The sequence below is a fragment of the Brassica napus genome, chromosome C3 (genome assembly GCF_020379485.1).
Source record: "Brassica napus cultivar Da-Ae chromosome C3, Da-Ae, whole genome shotgun sequence".
Lineage (NCBI taxonomy): Eukaryota > Viridiplantae > Streptophyta > Magnoliopsida > Brassicales > Brassicaceae > Brassica > Brassica napus.
The window spans coordinates 67,596,843-67,616,443 of record NC_063446.1 but is presented as its reverse complement, the minus strand read 5'-3'; the positions used below and the strand labels follow the sequence as shown (position 1 = coordinate 67,616,443).

Sequence of the window (19,601 nt, the reverse complement as noted above, 5' to 3'; positions counted from 1 at the left end):
ACTTTTTTTCTGAAGATAATCTGAATATCGGAACGGGAACTTGTCCATTGCTTTTAATATGTAACTCGCTTCTTGAGCAAATATCCGGCAAGTCCAACCTCGATTTTATGTTGTCTTTTGTCTTCCCTGGGACATTCAATATTGTATTCATGATGTTCTCAAAGAAATTCTTCTCTATATGCATCACATCGAGGTTGTGGCGCAGAAGAAGATCCTTCCAATATGGCAACTCCCAAAATATACTCTTCTTGTGCCAGTTGTGATGAACACCGTAAGAATCTGGCATATTACGAGGTACATGCCAATTACCACCCCAACGAACTGTTTCGTTAGCTCCGTAGTAGTCGATTTGCGCTTCAATTTGTTCTCCAGTTAGATATGGAGGAGGAGTGTCTCTCACAACCCTTTTGTGCCTAAACAAATTCTTGTTTCTTCGGTAAGGATGGCCAATGGGAAGAAATCGACGGTGACAATCAAACCAACTTGTCTTCCTACCATTCTTCAGTTGAAACGCATCTGTCGTTCCATTACAATATGGACAAGCTAATCTCCCATGTGTAGTCCATCCAGACAACATCCCATAGGCAGGGAAATCACTTATGGTCCACAAAAGCATCGCTCGCATCGTAAAATTCGTCTTCGTTGAACAGTCATACGTCCTCACCCCTGTTGACCACAAATCCTTCAACTCTTTTATCAGTGGTTGTAGGAAAACATCCAGGGACCTTTTTGGATGGTTCGGACTAGGTATTAATATGGTCAAGAATAGTAACTCCCGTTGCATGCACATCTCCGGTGGCAGGTTGTATGGAGTAAGAAAGACTGTCCACAATGAATATTGTCTCCCTGACATTCCGAACGGACTAAATCCATCTGTGCATAATCTGAGATACACATTCCGGATATTGCTAGCGAAATCTGAATGTACTTTGTTGAAATGTTTCCAGGCTCTTGCATCTGATGGATGAGTCATCTCACCATCCGTCTGAGTATGCTCGGCATGCCATCTCATCTTTCCAGCAGTCTGCTCTGATTGATACAATCTTTTCAATCTGTCTGTAATTGGTAGGTACCACATCCTTTGGTATGGTACCCTATTATGTCCCCGTCCTTGCGGCTTGAATCGTGGCTTCTTGCAGAATCGACATTCTTCTAGCTTCTCATCATCTCCCCAATAGATCATGCAGTTGTCGATGCAAACATCTATCATCTCAGAAGGCAACCCAAGACTATAAACCAGTTTCTGAATCTCATAATAAGAATCAGCAGACACATTGTCTTCCGGCAAATACTCTTTAAACAAGTCCGCCCATTCGTTCATGCAACTTTCAGGTAGATTGTGATCAGTTTTAATATTCATCATTCTAGCAGCTAACGACAATTTAGAGAGACCTTCTCTACAACCACTGTAAAGTGGTTGATTCGCCGCGTTTAACATTTCGTAAAACTTTTTTTGCATCTATATTAGGTTCTTCATCTCCATCATGAGCTACGAATGCATCAGCTACCATATCATGAACCCTATCATAATCTACCATCTCCTCTTGCTGGTAACTATGTTCATTATGCAAATGATGATCAACCGGTTCTTTTTCCTGAAATTTGCTATTACTACTACTAGCTTCATTCTGATCATAATTAAAACCTTCTCCATGTTGAAACCAGATATAGTAATTTGCCGTGAAACCTCTATTTATTAAATGCTTCCAAACATTTTCACGGTTTGCCAGTTTCGAATTGTTGCATTTCCGACAAGGACAGAACATCTTACCACTTTCTTGGGCGAGCGGTGTTGAATCTGCTTGATGCATAAATGTCTCCAGACCCGCAAGGTATTCTTTCGTCACTCTCCCGTTAGCATCTGTATGCATATACATCCACTTCCGCAACTCGTAAATATTCCCGGAGCCAGCCATTTTTTTTTCTTTCACGTTTTTTGTTGTTGGTGTGTTTAAAATGATGTTTAAACATCCATATTTATAGGAAAATTCGAATCTGGTAGTTGTAATTTTGCTATGAATTTACGACGAAAATTAATTAGGTGGGCAAAAAAACGTGTAACACCTATAAAGTTGGTGGATTCAAAAATTTCCTCGCTAAATACACGTAAACTATTCCCTCGTAAATACCACGCAAAGTTTACGTCGTATTTACGAGGAAATAGTTTTTCCTCGTAAAATACTCGTAAAGTTACATCCACTTTACGACGAAACAGTTTTGTCGTTACGTTACGAGGAAATAACGATGATTTTAGTTTTTCACGTAAATTCGTCGTAAACTCGACGCAAATTTACGAGGATTGTTTTTCCTCGTTAATTTTCGTCGTTAAGCATGTGTTTTCTTGTATTGTATGTGCATCCCCTCCGTGCAAAAAACAAAAGAAGTTGGATCCAGATATTGCTCGTGTCTATCTTTAAACGAACATCAATGCGTTGATTACAGGAAACCAGGATTAATGTTCATCTCTTGCAGATTTCAAAATTCAAATCCCATGCTGTGTTTGGTCCCAGTGACCTAAAACCTCACTATATTTTCTTACACAAAAGAATGTGTTCGTTATAAGAAAATATTTCTAAATCTTTTTCTCTGGCCGACTTTCCTCCACTAGAGAATTCAGACTGATCATAACATCACTCACACCTACTCTTTATTCATCTCCATTGCTTTCTTCTTCTTCAAGCTACAAAATCATGTACCGGTTGTGTGAAGAGCTTATCCGGTTCCAGCGGCTCATAGGGTACTTACATACTTAAGTTCACCTCTGGGGATGACATTTCCATATTAAATATCCACCACGGGAAGGCTATTGTACGCCTCACTATTCATATGAACAACATTATCATGTCCATGTGAAGTCCTAGAGTTTAAGACACACCACCACTAGCAAATCTTTGACATCTCCAACATTTTCAACTTTTTCTCAATGCCCCTACGCTCGTTTCAAATTTTATGCCATTATTATTCATGTGAAAACTCTTGAGCTCTATTTTTAATATTCATCAACAGCATGACTAACCTATCTTGGTGATAACCCTAGATTGTTTCCTTTTATTTCAAAATTTCAAAACTGTTTGTTGTTAACCGGTGGAAGTTCCCATTTACAGAATAAGCAAAACCGGAGATAACCACCGTGTGGCGATTAATTGTTCAACTATGGAGGTAACGTTATTAAACCCAGTAATATTTCGCCACGTAATATTTCATTTGCCACGTCAGGGTATGGGCCAGTAAAATTAAAAAAAAAAAAATTACAACTGTAAAACGATCTGGTCCCTTAGTTAAGGATCTTCTCTGAATCTCAGATGGGGTATGGTGGTAGCAGAGAACACAAGTTTAGTTTTGTCTTTTGCATAGTTGTCACCGTGTAGACGACGCCGAGCTCTGTTTCTGATGGGGAGCTTGGGGACGTTTCTGAGATATCCTGATGATGTATATCCTCTCTTGAAGATGAAAAGAGCGATCGAGAAAGCGGAGAAGCAGATCCCTCCCGAGCCACACTGGGGTTTCTGCTATTCAATGCTCCACAAGGTTTCTCGGAGCTTCTCTCTCGTTATTCAGCAACTAGGTACCGACCTCCGTAACGCTGTACGTTCCTCCTTTTCTCCCTCTCTCTCTCAAAAACCATATTCGATACAAGTGTGTTATTGGCATTTTGTGAAGGAATCTAAATATCTGAACTTACATTTATTGTGGGGTTATATAACATTTATTATTTATGTAGAATCGGTGACATTGAATGTATCCTTGTGTGGGGATTATTATTATTATATGTTTATAGTTTGTGTTTCACTTAGTTCTGCCGATTGTTGTAACTTGGTTTTGTCGGATTACAGCCTGTTGTTTCTTAAAATTTCGTTTATACTTTGGTTATTACCGCTTGTGCTCTCATGAGTATTTCTTGGATCATGTAACGCGCAAAAAGGAGGTTTAGATTTTTTCTTAAATTGGTTCCACATTTATTACTTCCTTCACATTGCTTGATCTTGCACTATCTCTTTTTTTTTTTTTTTTTTGTCGTTGTAGGTGTGTGTGTTCTACTTGGTTCTCCGAGCTCTTGATACTGTCGGTTAGTGTCTCTCAACTATATCTTCCAACATTAATATTGATTTAATGATGCTTCTCTAATATCTGCAAGACTGTCATTTGAGATACATCTTCCTTTGCCATGCTCCTGCGGCTAATGTCATTTTGCTTTGGTACTACAGAGGATGACACAAGCATACCAACTGATGAGAAGCTGCCCATCTTGATTGCCTTCCACCGTCACATCTACGATACTGACTGGCACTATTCATGCAAGTCTGAAGAGTCTTTTAATCTTTTTGATCTTTCACATCCTTTGGTATCTTACTGTGTGACTTACAGATTTTACTCAATCCAACTTTAGGTGGCACGAAGGAGTACAAGGTTCTGATGGACCAATTTCACCATGTTGCTGCAGCTTTTCTGGAACTTGAAAAAGGGTTAGTCCTATTATATGCTCCTCCTATTCACTTCTGTTGTGTTTTAGAATTTTTCTGCTCACGTTTATTGATTGAGTTAATTTGTTGAAATTCTCTAATCTGCTTACTGGCAATACTAATAATTGTTATGTTCAACTTGAACTTTGGTATATGAAGGTATCAAGAGGCTATCGAGGAATTACTAAAAGAATGGGTGCAGGGATGGCCAAGTTTATCTGCCAAGAGGTCTGTGGTTTTTTTTTGGTTTCTGTTTCATTTAAAATCTTGAAATTTTCTAAACCCATTAGGCTGTTTCATGAAGAACTCAAATTATTTGTGTATTTATCTAGTAATCCCTGCAATACGCAGGTAGAAACTGTTGATGACTACGATGAGTACTGCCACTATGTTGCTGGACTTGTGGGTTTAGGTCTCTCTAAACTCTTCCTCGCTTCCGGATCAGAAGTTTTGTTGCCAGATTGGGAGCAGATTTCCAATTCAATGGGTTTATTTCTTCAGGTACAACAACAGTGTATTATGACGTGTAGAATGTTTGTTCCTCAAATATCTCTGATTAATTCAAATAACATTTGGTCATATTTGCAGAAAACAAACATTATCAGAGATTATCTTGAGGACATTAATGAAATACCAAAGTCCCGCATGTTTTGGCCTCGCAAGATTTGGGGCAAGTATGCTGACAAGCTTGAGGTGCATTAATATACCCATTCTCAATCTCTCATCTTAGTACTGATGTTACCCATATTGACTATTTGCTAACAATGCTAATGTAGGACTTGAAATACGAGGAGAATTCGACGAAAGCGGTGCATTGCTTGAATGAAATGGTCACCAATGCATTGACGCATATTGAAGATTGCCTCAAGTACATGGCTGCCTTGCGTGATCCTTCTATATTTCGGTTCTGTGCTATCCCTCAGGTCAGAGAAATTAATATAATATGATTACATCTTCTTTAACTGCGTCTGCATAGATATATATGTCTTGGAAGCTAATATTCGATTTTGCTTGGATGTGTTTCTTTGATAAGATCATGGCGATTGGAACACTTGCATTGTGCTATAACAATGTACAAGTATTTAGAGGCGTGGTGAAACTGAGGCGAGGTAAGATGTTTATCTTGAGTTTGGTTTGCACTCCTTCTAACACCAGCTTACCATTTAGATCCCAAGCTTTAAGTTTTTATCAACAACAATCTTGAGAACGTGTTACAAGCATTTTTTTTTATAAGTTTCTATTGTTCAGGTCTAACTGCCAAAGTCATTGATCGGACAAAGACAATGGCTGATGTCTATGGTGCTTTCCATGATTTTTCTTGCATGCTAAAAACAAAGGTATGCCATCACATCCTCTTTAGTTATTTGGTTGTTCACTCGGTTATGTTTAGAACGTGTATTATATGTACATAGGTTGACAAGAACGATCCGAATGCCAGTATGACGCTAAACCGGCTTGAAGCAGTTCAGAAAGTCTGCAGAGACACTGGAGTCCTTCATAAGAGGTACAAAATATTTGTCTTTTTTTCTTCTGCTTTTGCGTTTGAAATTCAAAAGATGTCTCACTAAGAAACTAGTCCAGAAGAGGATAGAATTATCTTTATTTTTTGGTTTTGGGTTTCTGATGAATCTTTGCCTCTCTTCCTCACAGAAAATCTTATATTAATGACAAAGGACGATCATACAATGTCTATGTAAGTCTTACATATTCCTCTTTTTCCATAGAAGTATATCTCTCTTTGTTTTAGTAGATACATTACTTATCATCATCATCCTCTTTTTCTCTATCCGGAAAATTGCAGATTGTAATGCTTGTGATTCTACTTGCCATAGTCTTTGCATATCTCAGAGCAAACTGAGTGACCAGTGATGGACAGTGCGATTCCTAGGTTCATTCTTGTTGGTGCCACTCTCTTTTCTTAGAACTAAATTCCTATTCAAGATTATTTCCAGAACAAAGAGAGTTTATACTTGGTTTGGTCTAAACCCATGTACTTTCAATAATCATACCTTACCTTTCTTCATGTCATGTATCTCCCTTGTTTATGTTCAGGTAAAAAATATATATACTGCCAATGATTTTTTGTTTTCCGGAATTCATAGTGGAAACTAAACTTTGGTTTTGAGTTGCACGTAGATAAATGTACAAGCACCAGATTCCAACATGAACATTTGCGTAAAACTGAACAAACACTGCCATGTACACGCACATTTGTACGACCAAAGTCTGAATAAATGAATCAATATGATGAAACAATATGTGAAAGTAATTGGACAAAAGTCTACACTTAAAACTCAAAAAGGATCTCTATTCACATGAGAAGATGATAGATACATAAAGGATTCAAATACAATATTGATATGATACCCAAAGATTGACAACCTCTTATTCAAGGAATCCGCATCAACGCTTAACCTCATGAACATGGACTTCTGTTTAGCCGCTGAATCTTTTCTCTCTACAGTACAGAACACACACAATTCTTCTACAGAACCATAACCAACAAAGAGAACCACAATGTTACCTTCAATTTTTTTAAGTCTCAAAAGACTTCAGAGACTTTGCTAGCAAGAACTCGTTCCCGTCTTTCAATGTACTCATAAGGGAACCAACCCGCTTTGCCTTTGCATTCACCTTCTGCCCATCCGCTGCCTGTTACCTGACAGTGACCAACAGACAAATGTGTTATCACACAATTATGTGAAAATAAAAGAGACATTGTTGGTTTACTATCAAACCTTTCTAACAACAACGTGTTCACCAGTTGATAAGCTTAGCTCGACATTTGTCACACCGTGATATGGGAACAAGACCTGAAAATGTTAATAATATGTTACAGTGAACCAATATAAATCTAGATGTAGTTTCTCTTTCGCTTCTCCAATCAGAAACAGTTTATAACATTTGATTAATAAAATTCTAATCCCTATATTTATTTGAAACTTTTACTATCAGTAAGTACACAAAGTTTTAACTCGCAAAGGAAGGTATCGGACATTTGTGAGAGAAAAAAACAAAAGCCGTAGATGACATTAAACGCTGAGTAGCATACCTCTCCTAAGAAGTAACTCATGCTATCTGTTGGCGTGGCATGCATGTGAGATGATGCAAACACTCCATTCGCTTCCTCATATGATGGTGGCGGCGGCATATTGTCTGTACTCGAGGGAGTAGTGGGGGCTTCAATACGTTGCCTCTCAGATACCATCTGTACATTCAAAGAATGTTCAATTATTTTTTTCCCTTAGTTGACTCATATAATGATGAATTGACTGTTCAACAATACTACTATCACTGTGACAGGAAGTTGAAAGCTGTAAAACTAATGAACACCAACCTCTCCTTCTAGCTGATCAAGTATTTGGAGGACTCTTTGATGGTAGCCACGTTCGGATTCAACCTTGAGATAAGAATGAACAATATAGTTGTTTTCGGAGAAGAAGCGCATATGGGTAAGGAAATCAATGTTGACATAAAAACGGAGCTTATAAACCAATCACGCTACCATTGAAATAAGTCGTTCAAGAGTCAGTTTTTGTTGTTGATCTTCAACGGAAGATAAAGCAGAAGCGGCTTCCTTCCCCAATATACTCATATTTGACTTCAGGTCTTGAAGTTTTGCATCAGCAGATTCAAGTTTCATGAATATGTCAGGATTGCCTTGAGACTCTCTCGCCTTTGCTTGGCGTCTGGCAACTTCTGTAGCCTGCTTAGATTTAAAACGGGCAGATGATGCTAGTGATAACAAATGTCAAGTTCTAGAAAGAGGAAAACACTCATATTTCTTCTATGAAAGATAATCAAATTGCTTCATGGTATTATCTTTCTGTGGTACCTGAGCTTCAGCTTCTTGGCGCATTCTGTCATAACGTTGAGCAAGATGTCTAGCATCTTCCAGTGGAGCTCCCAAGACCATTGCCCGTAATGGCTCAGCAACCTAACAGTTTCAGGTTAAATATTACAGATTGACAACATGTGAATGTGATTGTACGATGTCAAGAAGTTCTTTGTGTACAAATGTTTAGCACTTTGATGGAAGATGAGAAAGACAAACCTGTGTACCAAGAGCCTTCAATATATTTCCACGCTCCTGCTCCATTTGCGCCCGAGCACGTCCGTAGCTCAGTGCAGCCCTTGTTAATACGTTACCATTTGTACATGTGTTCTCTGAACCATACTTCCTGCTATCCTCAGAGAGCTTCGTCCCTGAGGAACAATGAAAGGCAGGCATGTGAGCAAATTTAAGCCTATAACAGATAAAATAAGATTCCATAAATCAACACTCAGACTCAAGGGTCAATAAATCACCAATTTCAACTTGTTTTGAACCGGTGACTATATAACCTTCCACGCCACGAACAATATCTCTTTGGTAATGCTGGAAATGCAGAATGTAAATAAGTCCAAATCGATAGTATACAACAAAACCTCAAAAAGTCAAAAGTCAGTTTTTTCAAGTAAAAACCTTGGCAGCACGGGTGGATATGTAAAGCTTTTCTAGTTTCTGATGCTGATGGAGTTCGGCATCATCCGATAAACCAGAGCCATGTCCTCCTCCTCCAAATTGCTTGAAGACAGCCTTAACCATTTTCCACCACAAAAGTTAAGTCAGCTAACTACTTAAACCTCAAACACCCTATCTCATGGTCATTTGTAACAAGCAAACAAGACATGAGCAACCCTAATCGCCAAATCAGAATATTCAGATCCACCAAAGTACACAGTAAGTCGAAAGTCATCGATCTTGAAAGGTGTCCCCTTTTATTAATTGATTCACCAGAAACCCAACAAATCAAAACCAAAATCACAAACCAAAATAGGAAGCTTTTTCACCTGTCTTGCGACTTGTTCCCTGATCCTGCTGGCTTGTTTTCTTAATGCATCCATTGCTCAACCTCAGAATCACAACCTCTTCCTTTTTGTATCCAACTTCCACCTTCGAGTCACCCAATGAGAAGAGCTCGCTTGGCAAAGAAGAGATTCAAAATCGTCAAATGTCGTTTGAACAACACGATGAGATCAAAGGTAGAGAGAGTCTCCAAAAGTTGGTGTATTTGGGCTCTTAAGGCCCATTGGGCTCTAGAAAGCTTTTCCAGTATTTTAACAAGCAGCTGAAAAGGGTCGGATATTTATTTTGGATCCGAACGTATTTGATATTTTACTTAATTAGATTTGAAAACTCATTTTGAATACTAAGGCGTTGATTGGTTTTTGGTTTTTTTTTTTTCAAAAACAACATTTTGTCCAATCAAGATTTCTAAAAAAATGATTCCCTACAATTTAAGAAAACTAAAACTAATATTATTGCCAGTCAAGATTTTAAACAAAGAGATTTCCTATAAAATAGAGAAACTAGATTTTAGATGTATAACCAATTTTTCAATGGAAAACCAAAATCCATGTTTTGTTGGTTTTTAAAGATATGCACGACCAGTTTTTTGTAAATATATAAATTCAGTATATTAACACTGCTTAAATGTATATGTTTATTAAACTCTAAACTCTTTACTTACGTATTTTTCTTTTATTATTTATATATTAAAAATTTTAATCCGTAGGAAAATATATTTTTGACAAAAAATTCAGTAATTGAAAAACAAGTTAATTTTTATTTTTCAAATAACAAACATAATGTTTTAATACATTTTAATAATAAAATATAAACTTATACATATTTTATTTGTGATTTATTTTATTGCTATTAAATTAATAAAACTGAAAAATAATTCTAAGAAAAATTAAAAAAATTTAAACATAAGTATAAAAAACTTAAATTAAAAATAAAATAAAAAAATCTAAAAACCATTTTGTGTTGATTTTTAGATTTTTTCAATCATAATATTTTGGTATATTTTAATGATAATTTTCAAAATTCATTGATAATTTGCTACATTTTACTGGAAAATATAAATTTCAATAAATGTTATCAGTATTTTGTTGTATTTTCTTAAAATAAATCATCCAATTCTGTAAAAAGGAAATAGTAATTTTGAAAAAGAAATTTCAAACTAAAATATACAAATTAAAAACCAAAAACTAAAACAAAAAATTTAAAACGAAAAATCTTAAATTAATAAGGCATTGCGCAACCGGATCACTTCCCTCCACTATAAGGCCGATCATAAGCTTGGAGGGTTGATTCAAAGATGGTTTGTCGTCACAGCCGATACATAGCAGAAATAAGAATCATACTAATTGCCTTGTAAAAAAAATTGAGCAAATTGGGTCAAAACCCATGGAAAAAGCCCAAATTAAGTGTTTACCAAGAACAGTAGGAGATGGGAAAAGTTCGCGAGAGAAATATACGGTTGATGACCCAATTGCCCTCACCTCTTAATGTTTCGACTTCCCCGGGTTGAGGTACGTAGGGTTTTGTAGGTGTATGACAGAGTTATTTAGATTTTGCTTAGATTATGTTTAGATATTGTGTAGATATTAGAAGATATTATTAGATTACATCGGTAAAGAAAACTGAAACAGTGGGAGTGCTGATAACTTACCGTCCACACAAATTCTGACGCAACCGGCGCATGCCAAAAACGAATCGACCAAAAGATTTTCGTCCTCTACTTAACCGTGAAAAAATAAACCCTAAACCCACAAAATAAACCCTAAACCCTAAACCGTAAACCCTAAACCCTTCCCTTTTTTAGTAAACCTAAACCCTAAACCCGAACCCTAAAAACTAAACCTAAAGCCTAAAGCCTAAATCTAAACCCTAAACCCGAACCCTAAAAACTAAACCTAAACCCTAAACCCGAATCCTAAACCCTTAACCCTAGACCCCAAACCCCAAACCCATAACAATAAACCCTAAACCCTTAACATTTAACCCAAACACTAAACCCTAACCACTACACCTTTCTTCAGTAAACCTAAATCCTAAACCCAAAACCCTAAAGTCTAAAGCGTAGACCGTTACCCCTAATCCCTAAACCCTTCCCCTTTTTTTAGTAAACCTAAACCCAAACACTGAAAACTAAACAGAATACTACCACCCACGAATTAACGGAACATACTAAAGTTAAAAAATTTATATAGCCAACCCTTACTGAAAAGGTTACCACAACGATTATCCATCCCGACTTACACCGGTAAAATGCATCCAATACAATGGATATATCGCTAACATTGCAAAACATAAAGATATGAAATCAAATATCTGGCTAGTTCTCTTTTTATACATGTAAACTTCGTAGTAGCTTGATAATTCCATGACTCAGTGAGCATGTTCATTCTAAGCCGTAAACCTTTAACTTAAACAATAAACCCTAAACCGTAAATCCTAAACCCCAAACCCATACCAATACACCCTAAACTGGAAACCCTTAACCGCGAAAAAATAAACCCTAAACCCACAAAATAAACCCTAAACCCTAAACCGTAAACCGTAAACCCTAAACCCTTCCCTTTTTTTAGTAAACCTAAACCCTAAACCCGAACCCTAAAAACTAAACCAAAAGCCTAAACCCTAAACCTAAACCCTAAACCCGAACCCTAAAAACTAAACCTAAACCCTAAACCCGAATCCTAAACCCTTAACCCTAGACCCCAAACCCATAACAATAAGCCCTAAACACTTAACATTTAACCCAAACACTAAACCCTAACCACTACACCTTTCTTCAGTAAACCTAAACCCTAAACCCAAAACCCTAAAGTCTAAAGCCTAGATCGTTACCCCTAATCCCTAAACCCTTCCCCTTTTTTTAGTAAACCTAAACCCAAACACTGAAAACTAAACAGAATACTACCACCCACGAATTAACGGAACATACTAAAGTTAAAAATTTATATAGCCAACCCTTACTGAAAAGGTTACCACAACGATTATCCATCCCGACTTGCACCGGTGAAAATGCATCCAATACAATGGATATATCGCTAACATTGCAAAACATAAGGATATGAAATCAAATATCCGGCTAGGGTTTTTGATTTGCAATTGAGATTTGTGCTTTTCGGAAAGAGATATGGAGAGATACAAGCCTACTTTGTGTATTAGATTGAGAAAATAATTGTTTCTCTGACACGAGGATATTAGCAAATTTTTGAACAGGAAATATAAGATCTTTTGGAATCCACGTAAAAGATTTCGCAATGTCCCTATCAGATTTTTGCTACTGAACAGTGGTCTTTACGTTACACTCCTATAGGGGTATGAAGGTCATAAGCAATTTCGCATCGTCTCCAAACAGTGCGATTTGGTAATCCGTTAATTACGTAATAGTTTGTTGGTGCAGCCCCTAATTTCTCAAAAAAATTTAGGCTTTCTAGCATTCTGTAAATGTTTATTCCTTACTTTGATCAATAAATTTCACATTTTATCAAAAAAAAATCTAAAATTAAATTTTAAAAACTAAAATCAAAATCTAAAATCATAAACCAAAATCTATAAGCTAGAAACTGGAACCAAAAACTACTAAAACAATCATCACCTAATTCAAATTCTTCGGATTGATTTTTGAGCTTTTGAGATATATGTTCGGGTGGAAAAAATGTCATTTCATACCCAACATATCGCAATATGTTCAAATCATACCCGACATATACTACCGTGCAAAAACATACCTAAACTTTCAAAAATTTAAAATGACATACATCTTGTTTATTATTTTGGCGAAATCATACACTGGTCGCCACATCAGCTGCCACGTCATCGAATTTTGATGACATGGATGCAAAGTCATTGGGTTTGGATCAGTTTTTATCACATCCTAGAAACCATAAAATGACCATATATCATTCGGATTTGGGTTATATTGAATCAGTTTGGATAACCCGAAATGAAATCTAAAATTTCTAAGAAAATCATAAAAAAATATACACTTATGAAGAACCAATAGCATTGCATTTGAATCATTACAACACATATATAAATCTTATAAAAACAGTATTGTGATAGGATCAAAAAGTTTATAAATATATCGCTTCTATAAGATTAATATTTTATTATTTTTTGTTAATCGAAGTAAATAATATAAATTTATAAAATTTTAAATTTTCTAAAAAAATGTTTTTTTATAAAATGACTATTTTTTTTTAATTAAAAAACTGTAAACGTGACATTCTCGTTGGCAAAATTAGATGACGTGACAGTTAATGTGTCGACTGGTGTATGATTTCGCCAAAAAAGATAAACAACATGTATGTTATTTGAAATTTCAGAAAGCTCAGGTATATTTTCGCACGATGGTATAAGTTGGGTATAAATTGAACATATTGCGGTACGTGGGATATGAAATGGCAGTGTTTTCCGGTTCGGGTCTACAAAATCAGTTCGGATTGCATACTTTTTTGGATAATGGGCTGATAAGGCCCATTGGGCTTGATATTAAACCCTAGAGGTATATAAATAAGAAGCCACAAATATCATTAGGTCTTCCTCACAGTTGTTGAAGCCGCTTCGTCACACTCTCTAAACCATGGCTGTCGGGTAAACTCTTTACATCTCTCATGGCGATAGCATACATTATTATAATCTTCTTATCTACGAATATTCGGGTTTGTACAGGAAGAACAAGAGGATCTCCAAGGGTCGTAAAGGAGGCAAGAAGAAGATGTAAGTAGCGTCATTTTACCAAGATTTGAGTTTCAGATTTCGATTATTCAATCTGTATACTGAGTACAAAGTCGTTGTTTTTTCTTCTTTTAAATTTAGTGTTGATCCTTTCTCCAAGAAGGATTGGTATGATATCAAGGCTCCCTCTAACTTCACTCACAGAAATGTCGGAAAGACGCTTGTTTCCAGAACTCAGGGTACCAAGGTAATAATGTCTACCTCTGTTACTACACTTTCTTGAGAGAGATTAGGTTTCTTGTTCTGTAGGTTTTAGAGGTAGAGCTTTTGATTGGTTTCATTACAGGAACTGCTTTGTGTCGGAATATTCTATTGTTTTGTTTTGTCAAAATCTTAACTTTTACTTCTGGATTGGCTCAAAATGTATGAATAGATTGCCTCCGAGGGATTGAAACACAGGGTTTTTGAGGTTTCTCTTGCTGATCTTCAAAGCGATGAGGATCATGCTTACAGGAAGATCCGTCTCAGAGCTGAAGATGTTCAGGGCAGGAATGTGTTGACCCAGTTCTGGGTAAGTTTAAATCTTTAAACTTTTATATGCTTTTAGAAATTAGGTAAGACAATGAACTGTTCTGCCAGGGTATGGACTTCACAACCGACAAGCTGAGGTCGTTGGTGAAGAAGTGGCAGACTTTGATTGAAGCCCATGTCGATGTGAAGACCACAGACAGCTACACCTTGAGGATGTTCTGCATTGGTTTCACCAAAAGGCGGGCTAACCAGGTGAAGCGTACTTGCTATGCTCAGTCCAGCCAAGTCCGCCAGGTAATAGCCACCACAACATAGCATGTGTGTGTTCTTTTGGATTGACATTGCGTTTTAATGTTTTGTTGGATCATTGTAGATTCGCAGAAAGATGAGTGAGATTATGGTGAAGGAGGCTTCATCATGTGACCTTAAGGAGCTTGTGGCCAAGTTCATCCCGGAGGCCATTGGAAAGGAGATTGAGAAGGCAACGCAGAACATCTACCCATTGCAGAATGTGTTCATCCGTAAAGTCAAGATCCTCAAGGCTCCTAAGTTTGACCTTGGAAAGCTCATGGAGGCGAGTTGAGACTAATTGTTGTCACCAACATCTTATCTTGGTTTGGAGCCAATAATCGAATCTAACTTTGTTATGCTTTTTCTCGTTAGGTTCATGGTGACTACACGGCAGAGGATGTTGGTGTGAAGGTAGACAGGCCAGATGATGAGACAGCTGAGGAACCAACTGAAATCATCGGAGCTTAGAAAACTAGTGTTAGGTCGCCATTGTTGTGGAGTTTTTGTTGAGAGAGCTTCTACTTCTTTTTGTACTTCTTTTTGATGGATTATTACTCTTGTTTATCGTAATTTTTATATTATTTTCATTCCTGGATTTTCTTAAAATATTAAGAAGAAAGTTTATATTTAAGTAATAGAATTATAATTAATTTTACAATTTACATTTGAAATTCTGAATTTGCTATTGTATTACAATTAGCTAAATCTTAGTTTGTGATGCCCAACTTGTATTTTTTTTTTGTTTCTTCCTCCTTGAATTATTGAGACGGAGTCATCTCTGTTTCACAGTTCTTATATCTTTTTTTACCTTTGTCTTTGATTTGAGGAATGATATTATGTCTCCTTTGCTAAGATATCTTTTTGACTATAGTTTCTGACGAATGATTACATTGTTTGTCGACATTCAGTTATTCAAATGAGTTGTGTTTAGTTAAAACTCAAATGATTATGTTTTATGACTTTTGTATTGTCTTTCTTTTCCAGTTTGGTCTTGTGTTTTGTCTGATAATTATTTTTGGGTGTAAAAAGGAAGACCCAAATGTTTTAGTTACATCACTTACATGCCAATGGCTTACAAGTAAGAGTGACTGTTTTTTATCTCTACTTTGCGATTTACTGTCGTTGTATTTATTAAAAACTTATAATTAAGTCGAATTTTATATTAAAAAAAAAGAGAGTAGAATTTACCTAGGTCAGACAGACTTAGGTAGATTGGGTACTGTGTAGCAAAATTTCTCCATGTTACTGATGTCGACCGGTATTGTGTGAACACAAGAATACAAGGCTCATTAACTCGAGAAACAAGTTGCATTGATTACATCATTTCAAGCTAGCTGTTCCATCTCCTTCACCTTAAAAAAAATAACAAATTGAAAAAGGAGAAAAAGTGATGAGAGCTAATCGTATCGAGCAGTAAGAGGAAAATGCGACACGTTCTCCTTTTTCCCCCATTCCACTCTCGTCACTCCTCACCTTACTAGCCTACTCCCTTCTTTTATTAATCTTTTCACACAAAAGAAGAATATATACACCAAAATACCAAAAAAGGTTGGCCTAGAAAAATCACTACCAGACTAAGTGATCGTAGCGACTCCTTAAAAAAAAACACAAACCTTAATTTTTCCTCAAGATGGTTTCACCTTTTGCTGCGGGGAACCCAATCAATGTAATTTATGTAAATAGTCATTTCCAACGAAAATTGAATCGAAGTAGTGGACCGCCTACCAGATACTCATTTACCACTCTTGTTGGTTCCCCAAGATCAGTTACGCCTCTTTTATCATGGCAAACTATGTGTATTAATTTTATCAAGGTTTGAAGTAGTATGTCATTCCATCCCCTATCATTCCACAATTTTTGACACACTTTTTTATCATAACTGGTTGGGCTATGGTATCGTTTATTGCCTTACTTCAGAACTGATTTTGTATATGAATAACTACTTTTTGCACAATATCAAGTTTAAGTTTGAATTCCAAGATTCATAATCCAATTTCACAATAATTGGTAATACATTTACATCTGGCAAAGGAAGTTTCCTGATCAGGACTCTTTAGTTTAGAAGCAGCAATATATATAGATTTTATAATATCCCCCAAGCTAATAGTAGTTGTTGATTTTAATTTGAATCAAACTATATAAGGAACCATGGCATAACTAGAAATTAAAATAATTTATTGTGATACTGATCTTTTTATTTTAATCCTTAGAAGGATTTGGCTATAGTGGTTGCTTTGGTGAACTCCACTCCAACGGTGGTTTGCATCTTCTCCATTTCCATCACTACCAAAACCCACGCTTCTCTCTTCTTGTTTGGCAGTGATACGTAAATTGCTTTTTAGGTTTCGTATTGTGAACTTTATTTTTGCTGCTTTGTGTATAGATATTAAGTCTTTGTATCGAATTTGAATTTGTTTATTTTATTTGAATTTATATATTTTTAAGTATGTAGCAATAAATCGAGGATGGGTTATCGCCTTTAACCACCCTTTAGGGACTGCATGGGAGTGTTCTTCGTAGTAACGCAAAAGGAGTTGTTATTGTTATATATTTTGATTGATTTAGAAATCTATATAGTATTTATAAATCCAAGTAAAATACGCAAATCTAGAGGTTTTTCCACGGATTTGAGTCTTTATATTTTTAACTAAAAAATTCAAACAAATCCATTTAAATCCATTATAAAATCAAATATATTAATAAATCTGTACGATTGAATAACACTTGATTTGATACATAATTTATAAATCATTAAACCAATAACACATGATTTTAATACAGATTTGAAAATCATAGAACCAATAACACTAGATTTAGTTCGGATTTTCAAATCCATTAAAATACAACAACCAATAACCCCTACTTAATTTGTCACTACAAATTGTAAAATACGATTTTTTTTCTACATTTTCTTTGCTAAATAAAAAGAGTAAGTTACAACTAACATTGCTAGAGGAGATATTGAAGATGCAAGATGTCTGCCCTGAAATAGTCGTTGAAGTAGTTGCTGACGCAGACGACATGTTGAATGGTGAAGACCATGTGGAGTCAAGATGCTGAGCTGGAGTCGTGGAGACTTGGAGAGCAAAGGAGTATCTTGGAGAAAAGACAAGAGGAATAAACTTGGGGAGCAAGTTTATGACTTAAAAAAAGAGGAATAAGTGCATTCCAAGAAAATGAAAGTTGCACTTAATGTTATGGAAGATGTCCATATCCATGTTGCCTTGGAGACTAGGGTTTCAAGAACATGAAGTTAATGATAAAATAGCTCTAAGGGTCGTCGGGAAAAAGATACAGACATAGAGGCTGATTTTATAGAGAGAGAGAAAAGCTCTTGAGTGTGGTCTTGGTCGTGCTGAAGCAAGTGCTGAAGTACTGACGGAAGAGAGAGATAAGCTTTGTAGCTTAGGAATCGTTCAGTAGCGTGTATTAGGGTGCTAAACTAGACGTGTAAAAGCTGAATTAAGCAGATCTTGTAATAGATTGTTTAAAAGAGATTCTAATAAAGCATAAGTATTTGTTTGTAGTGTTTTGCCTCTCGATTTACTTTCTGCAGTACTACTGTGGTGTCTCCTTTACGTCAACAAGTGGTATCAGAGCGGGTCACCTAAGTTACTGGTGTGATCCTGAAGGCAAGAGGAAAGAAAGTAATGCAGAGTACATCAGGAAGTATGGTGTCTGAGTTTATGCTTGATCCTGAACAATATGGGCATTGGAAAGTGAAGATGAAGGCAAGCTTACAAAGTGTTGATATGGATATTTGGGCATCAGTGGAAGATGGCTATGAAGTTCCCAAAGTAGTAGATAAAGATGGTGTTGTGGTCAACAAACCATTGGCTAAATGGACAAAGCGTGAGAAGGAGATGTCAAAGTATAATGCAAAAGCTTTATGTGGTATTTTTACATCAGTAAAAAAGAAGCAACTCGATCTGATTCAAGGATGCAAGAATGCAAAAGAGGCATGGGATATTCTGCAATTACACTTTGAAGGAACTGAGAAGGTTAAGAGTTCAAGGATAAACTTTTTCAAATCAAAATTTGAGAACTTGAAGATGGAAGAACATGAATCTATATCAGATTTTAATTCTCAACTCAGTGCGTTAGCACAAGAGGCTCGTGTTCTGGGCATGGACTACAAGGATAAGAAACTGGTGAAGAAGTTTTTAAAGTGTCTGCCAGAAAGATTTACAGCTTATAAGGCAGCAATGTTTGTGTCTCTTGACATAGATAAATTCAGCTTTCATGAAGTTGTGGGTATGTTAAAAGCTCATGAGATGGAGCTTGATGGCGTGGGGAATCATAGTGAAGTTAACCTGGCAGTTGCTGAAACAACAAGTCAAAAATCAGAGGATGAAGAGGAGATGGTTAAGATGATTCGCATGCTTCACCAAGTACTACGGGAAGTGATACAGTGGCAAGGACATGAAGAAGTTACTGTGAGAAAAAAAAGGCAAGAAGATAGCGAGCCATGCAGTAATAAAGATGTGCAGTGTTATAAATGCAGAGGATTTGGACACTTTAAATGGGAATGTCCAATGGCCAAGAGAAGAAGATTCAAAGGCTTTAAGTGGAGAAAAATTAGACACGGTGAGATACAGAAGAAAGAGAGATCCTTCATAAGGGAAGATGATAATGAATCAGAAAAAAACGAAGTGTTCAACCTTGTTGCTTTTGGTGCACACAAAGATGAAGCAAGTACATCATCTGAATCAGATTCTAAATCTGAGGAGGGAAAATATGATGAAGGACTAGATGATGGTCTTAGGGAGTGCTACAAACAAGTGTGTGGAACGTTAGTA

At 36.3% G+C, this 19,601-nt stretch overlaps 3 protein-coding genes across 3 annotated transcripts; 2 read left to right on the top strand and 1 right to left on the bottom strand.

The window, feature by feature from the left end:
* Positions 1-3,282: 3,282 nt before the first annotated feature.
* On the top strand, positions 3,283-6,591 carry LOC106371265 (squalene synthase 1). The gene is given in 14 exon segments (XM_013811310.3): positions 3,283-3,585; positions 4,024-4,066; positions 4,206-4,295; positions 4,388-4,463; positions 4,620-4,639; positions 4,642-4,688; positions 4,812-4,961; positions 5,049-5,153; positions 5,237-5,383; positions 5,494-5,569; positions 5,709-5,797; positions 5,873-5,964; positions 6,111-6,153; positions 6,262-6,591. Coding segments are annotated over 14 exon segments (1,230 nt in total). The 5' UTR covers positions 3,283-3,390; the 3' UTR covers positions 6,319-6,591.
* Positions 6,592-6,670: 79 nt separating this feature from the next.
* On the bottom strand, positions 6,671-9,498 carry LOC106371267 (SH3 domain-containing protein 2). Its single transcript, XM_013811311.3, has 10 exons — positions 9,294-9,498; positions 8,926-9,039; positions 8,769-8,838; positions 8,515-8,666; positions 8,296-8,397; positions 7,966-8,166; positions 7,798-7,860; positions 7,513-7,668; positions 7,199-7,273; positions 6,671-7,119 (listed from the first exon to the last, which is right to left on the bottom strand). Exons 1-10 carry the CDS (start codon positions 9,345-9,347, stop codon positions 7,003-7,005), a joined length of 1,104 nt encoding a protein of 367 aa, XP_013666765.1. The 5' UTR covers positions 9,348-9,498; the 3' UTR covers positions 6,671-7,002.
* Positions 9,499-13,795: 4,297 nt separating this feature from the next.
* On the top strand, positions 13,796-15,433 carry LOC106371268 (40S ribosomal protein S3a-2). Its single transcript, XM_013811313.3, has 7 exons — positions 13,796-13,896; positions 13,975-14,022; positions 14,122-14,227; positions 14,414-14,551; positions 14,620-14,805; positions 14,885-15,085; positions 15,175-15,433. The coding sequence occupies exons 1-7, from the start codon at positions 13,886-13,888 to the stop codon at positions 15,268-15,270; spliced, it is 786 nt and encodes a 261-aa protein (XP_013666767.1). The 5' UTR covers positions 13,796-13,885; the 3' UTR covers positions 15,271-15,433.
* Positions 15,434-19,601: the final 4,168 nt, after the last annotated feature.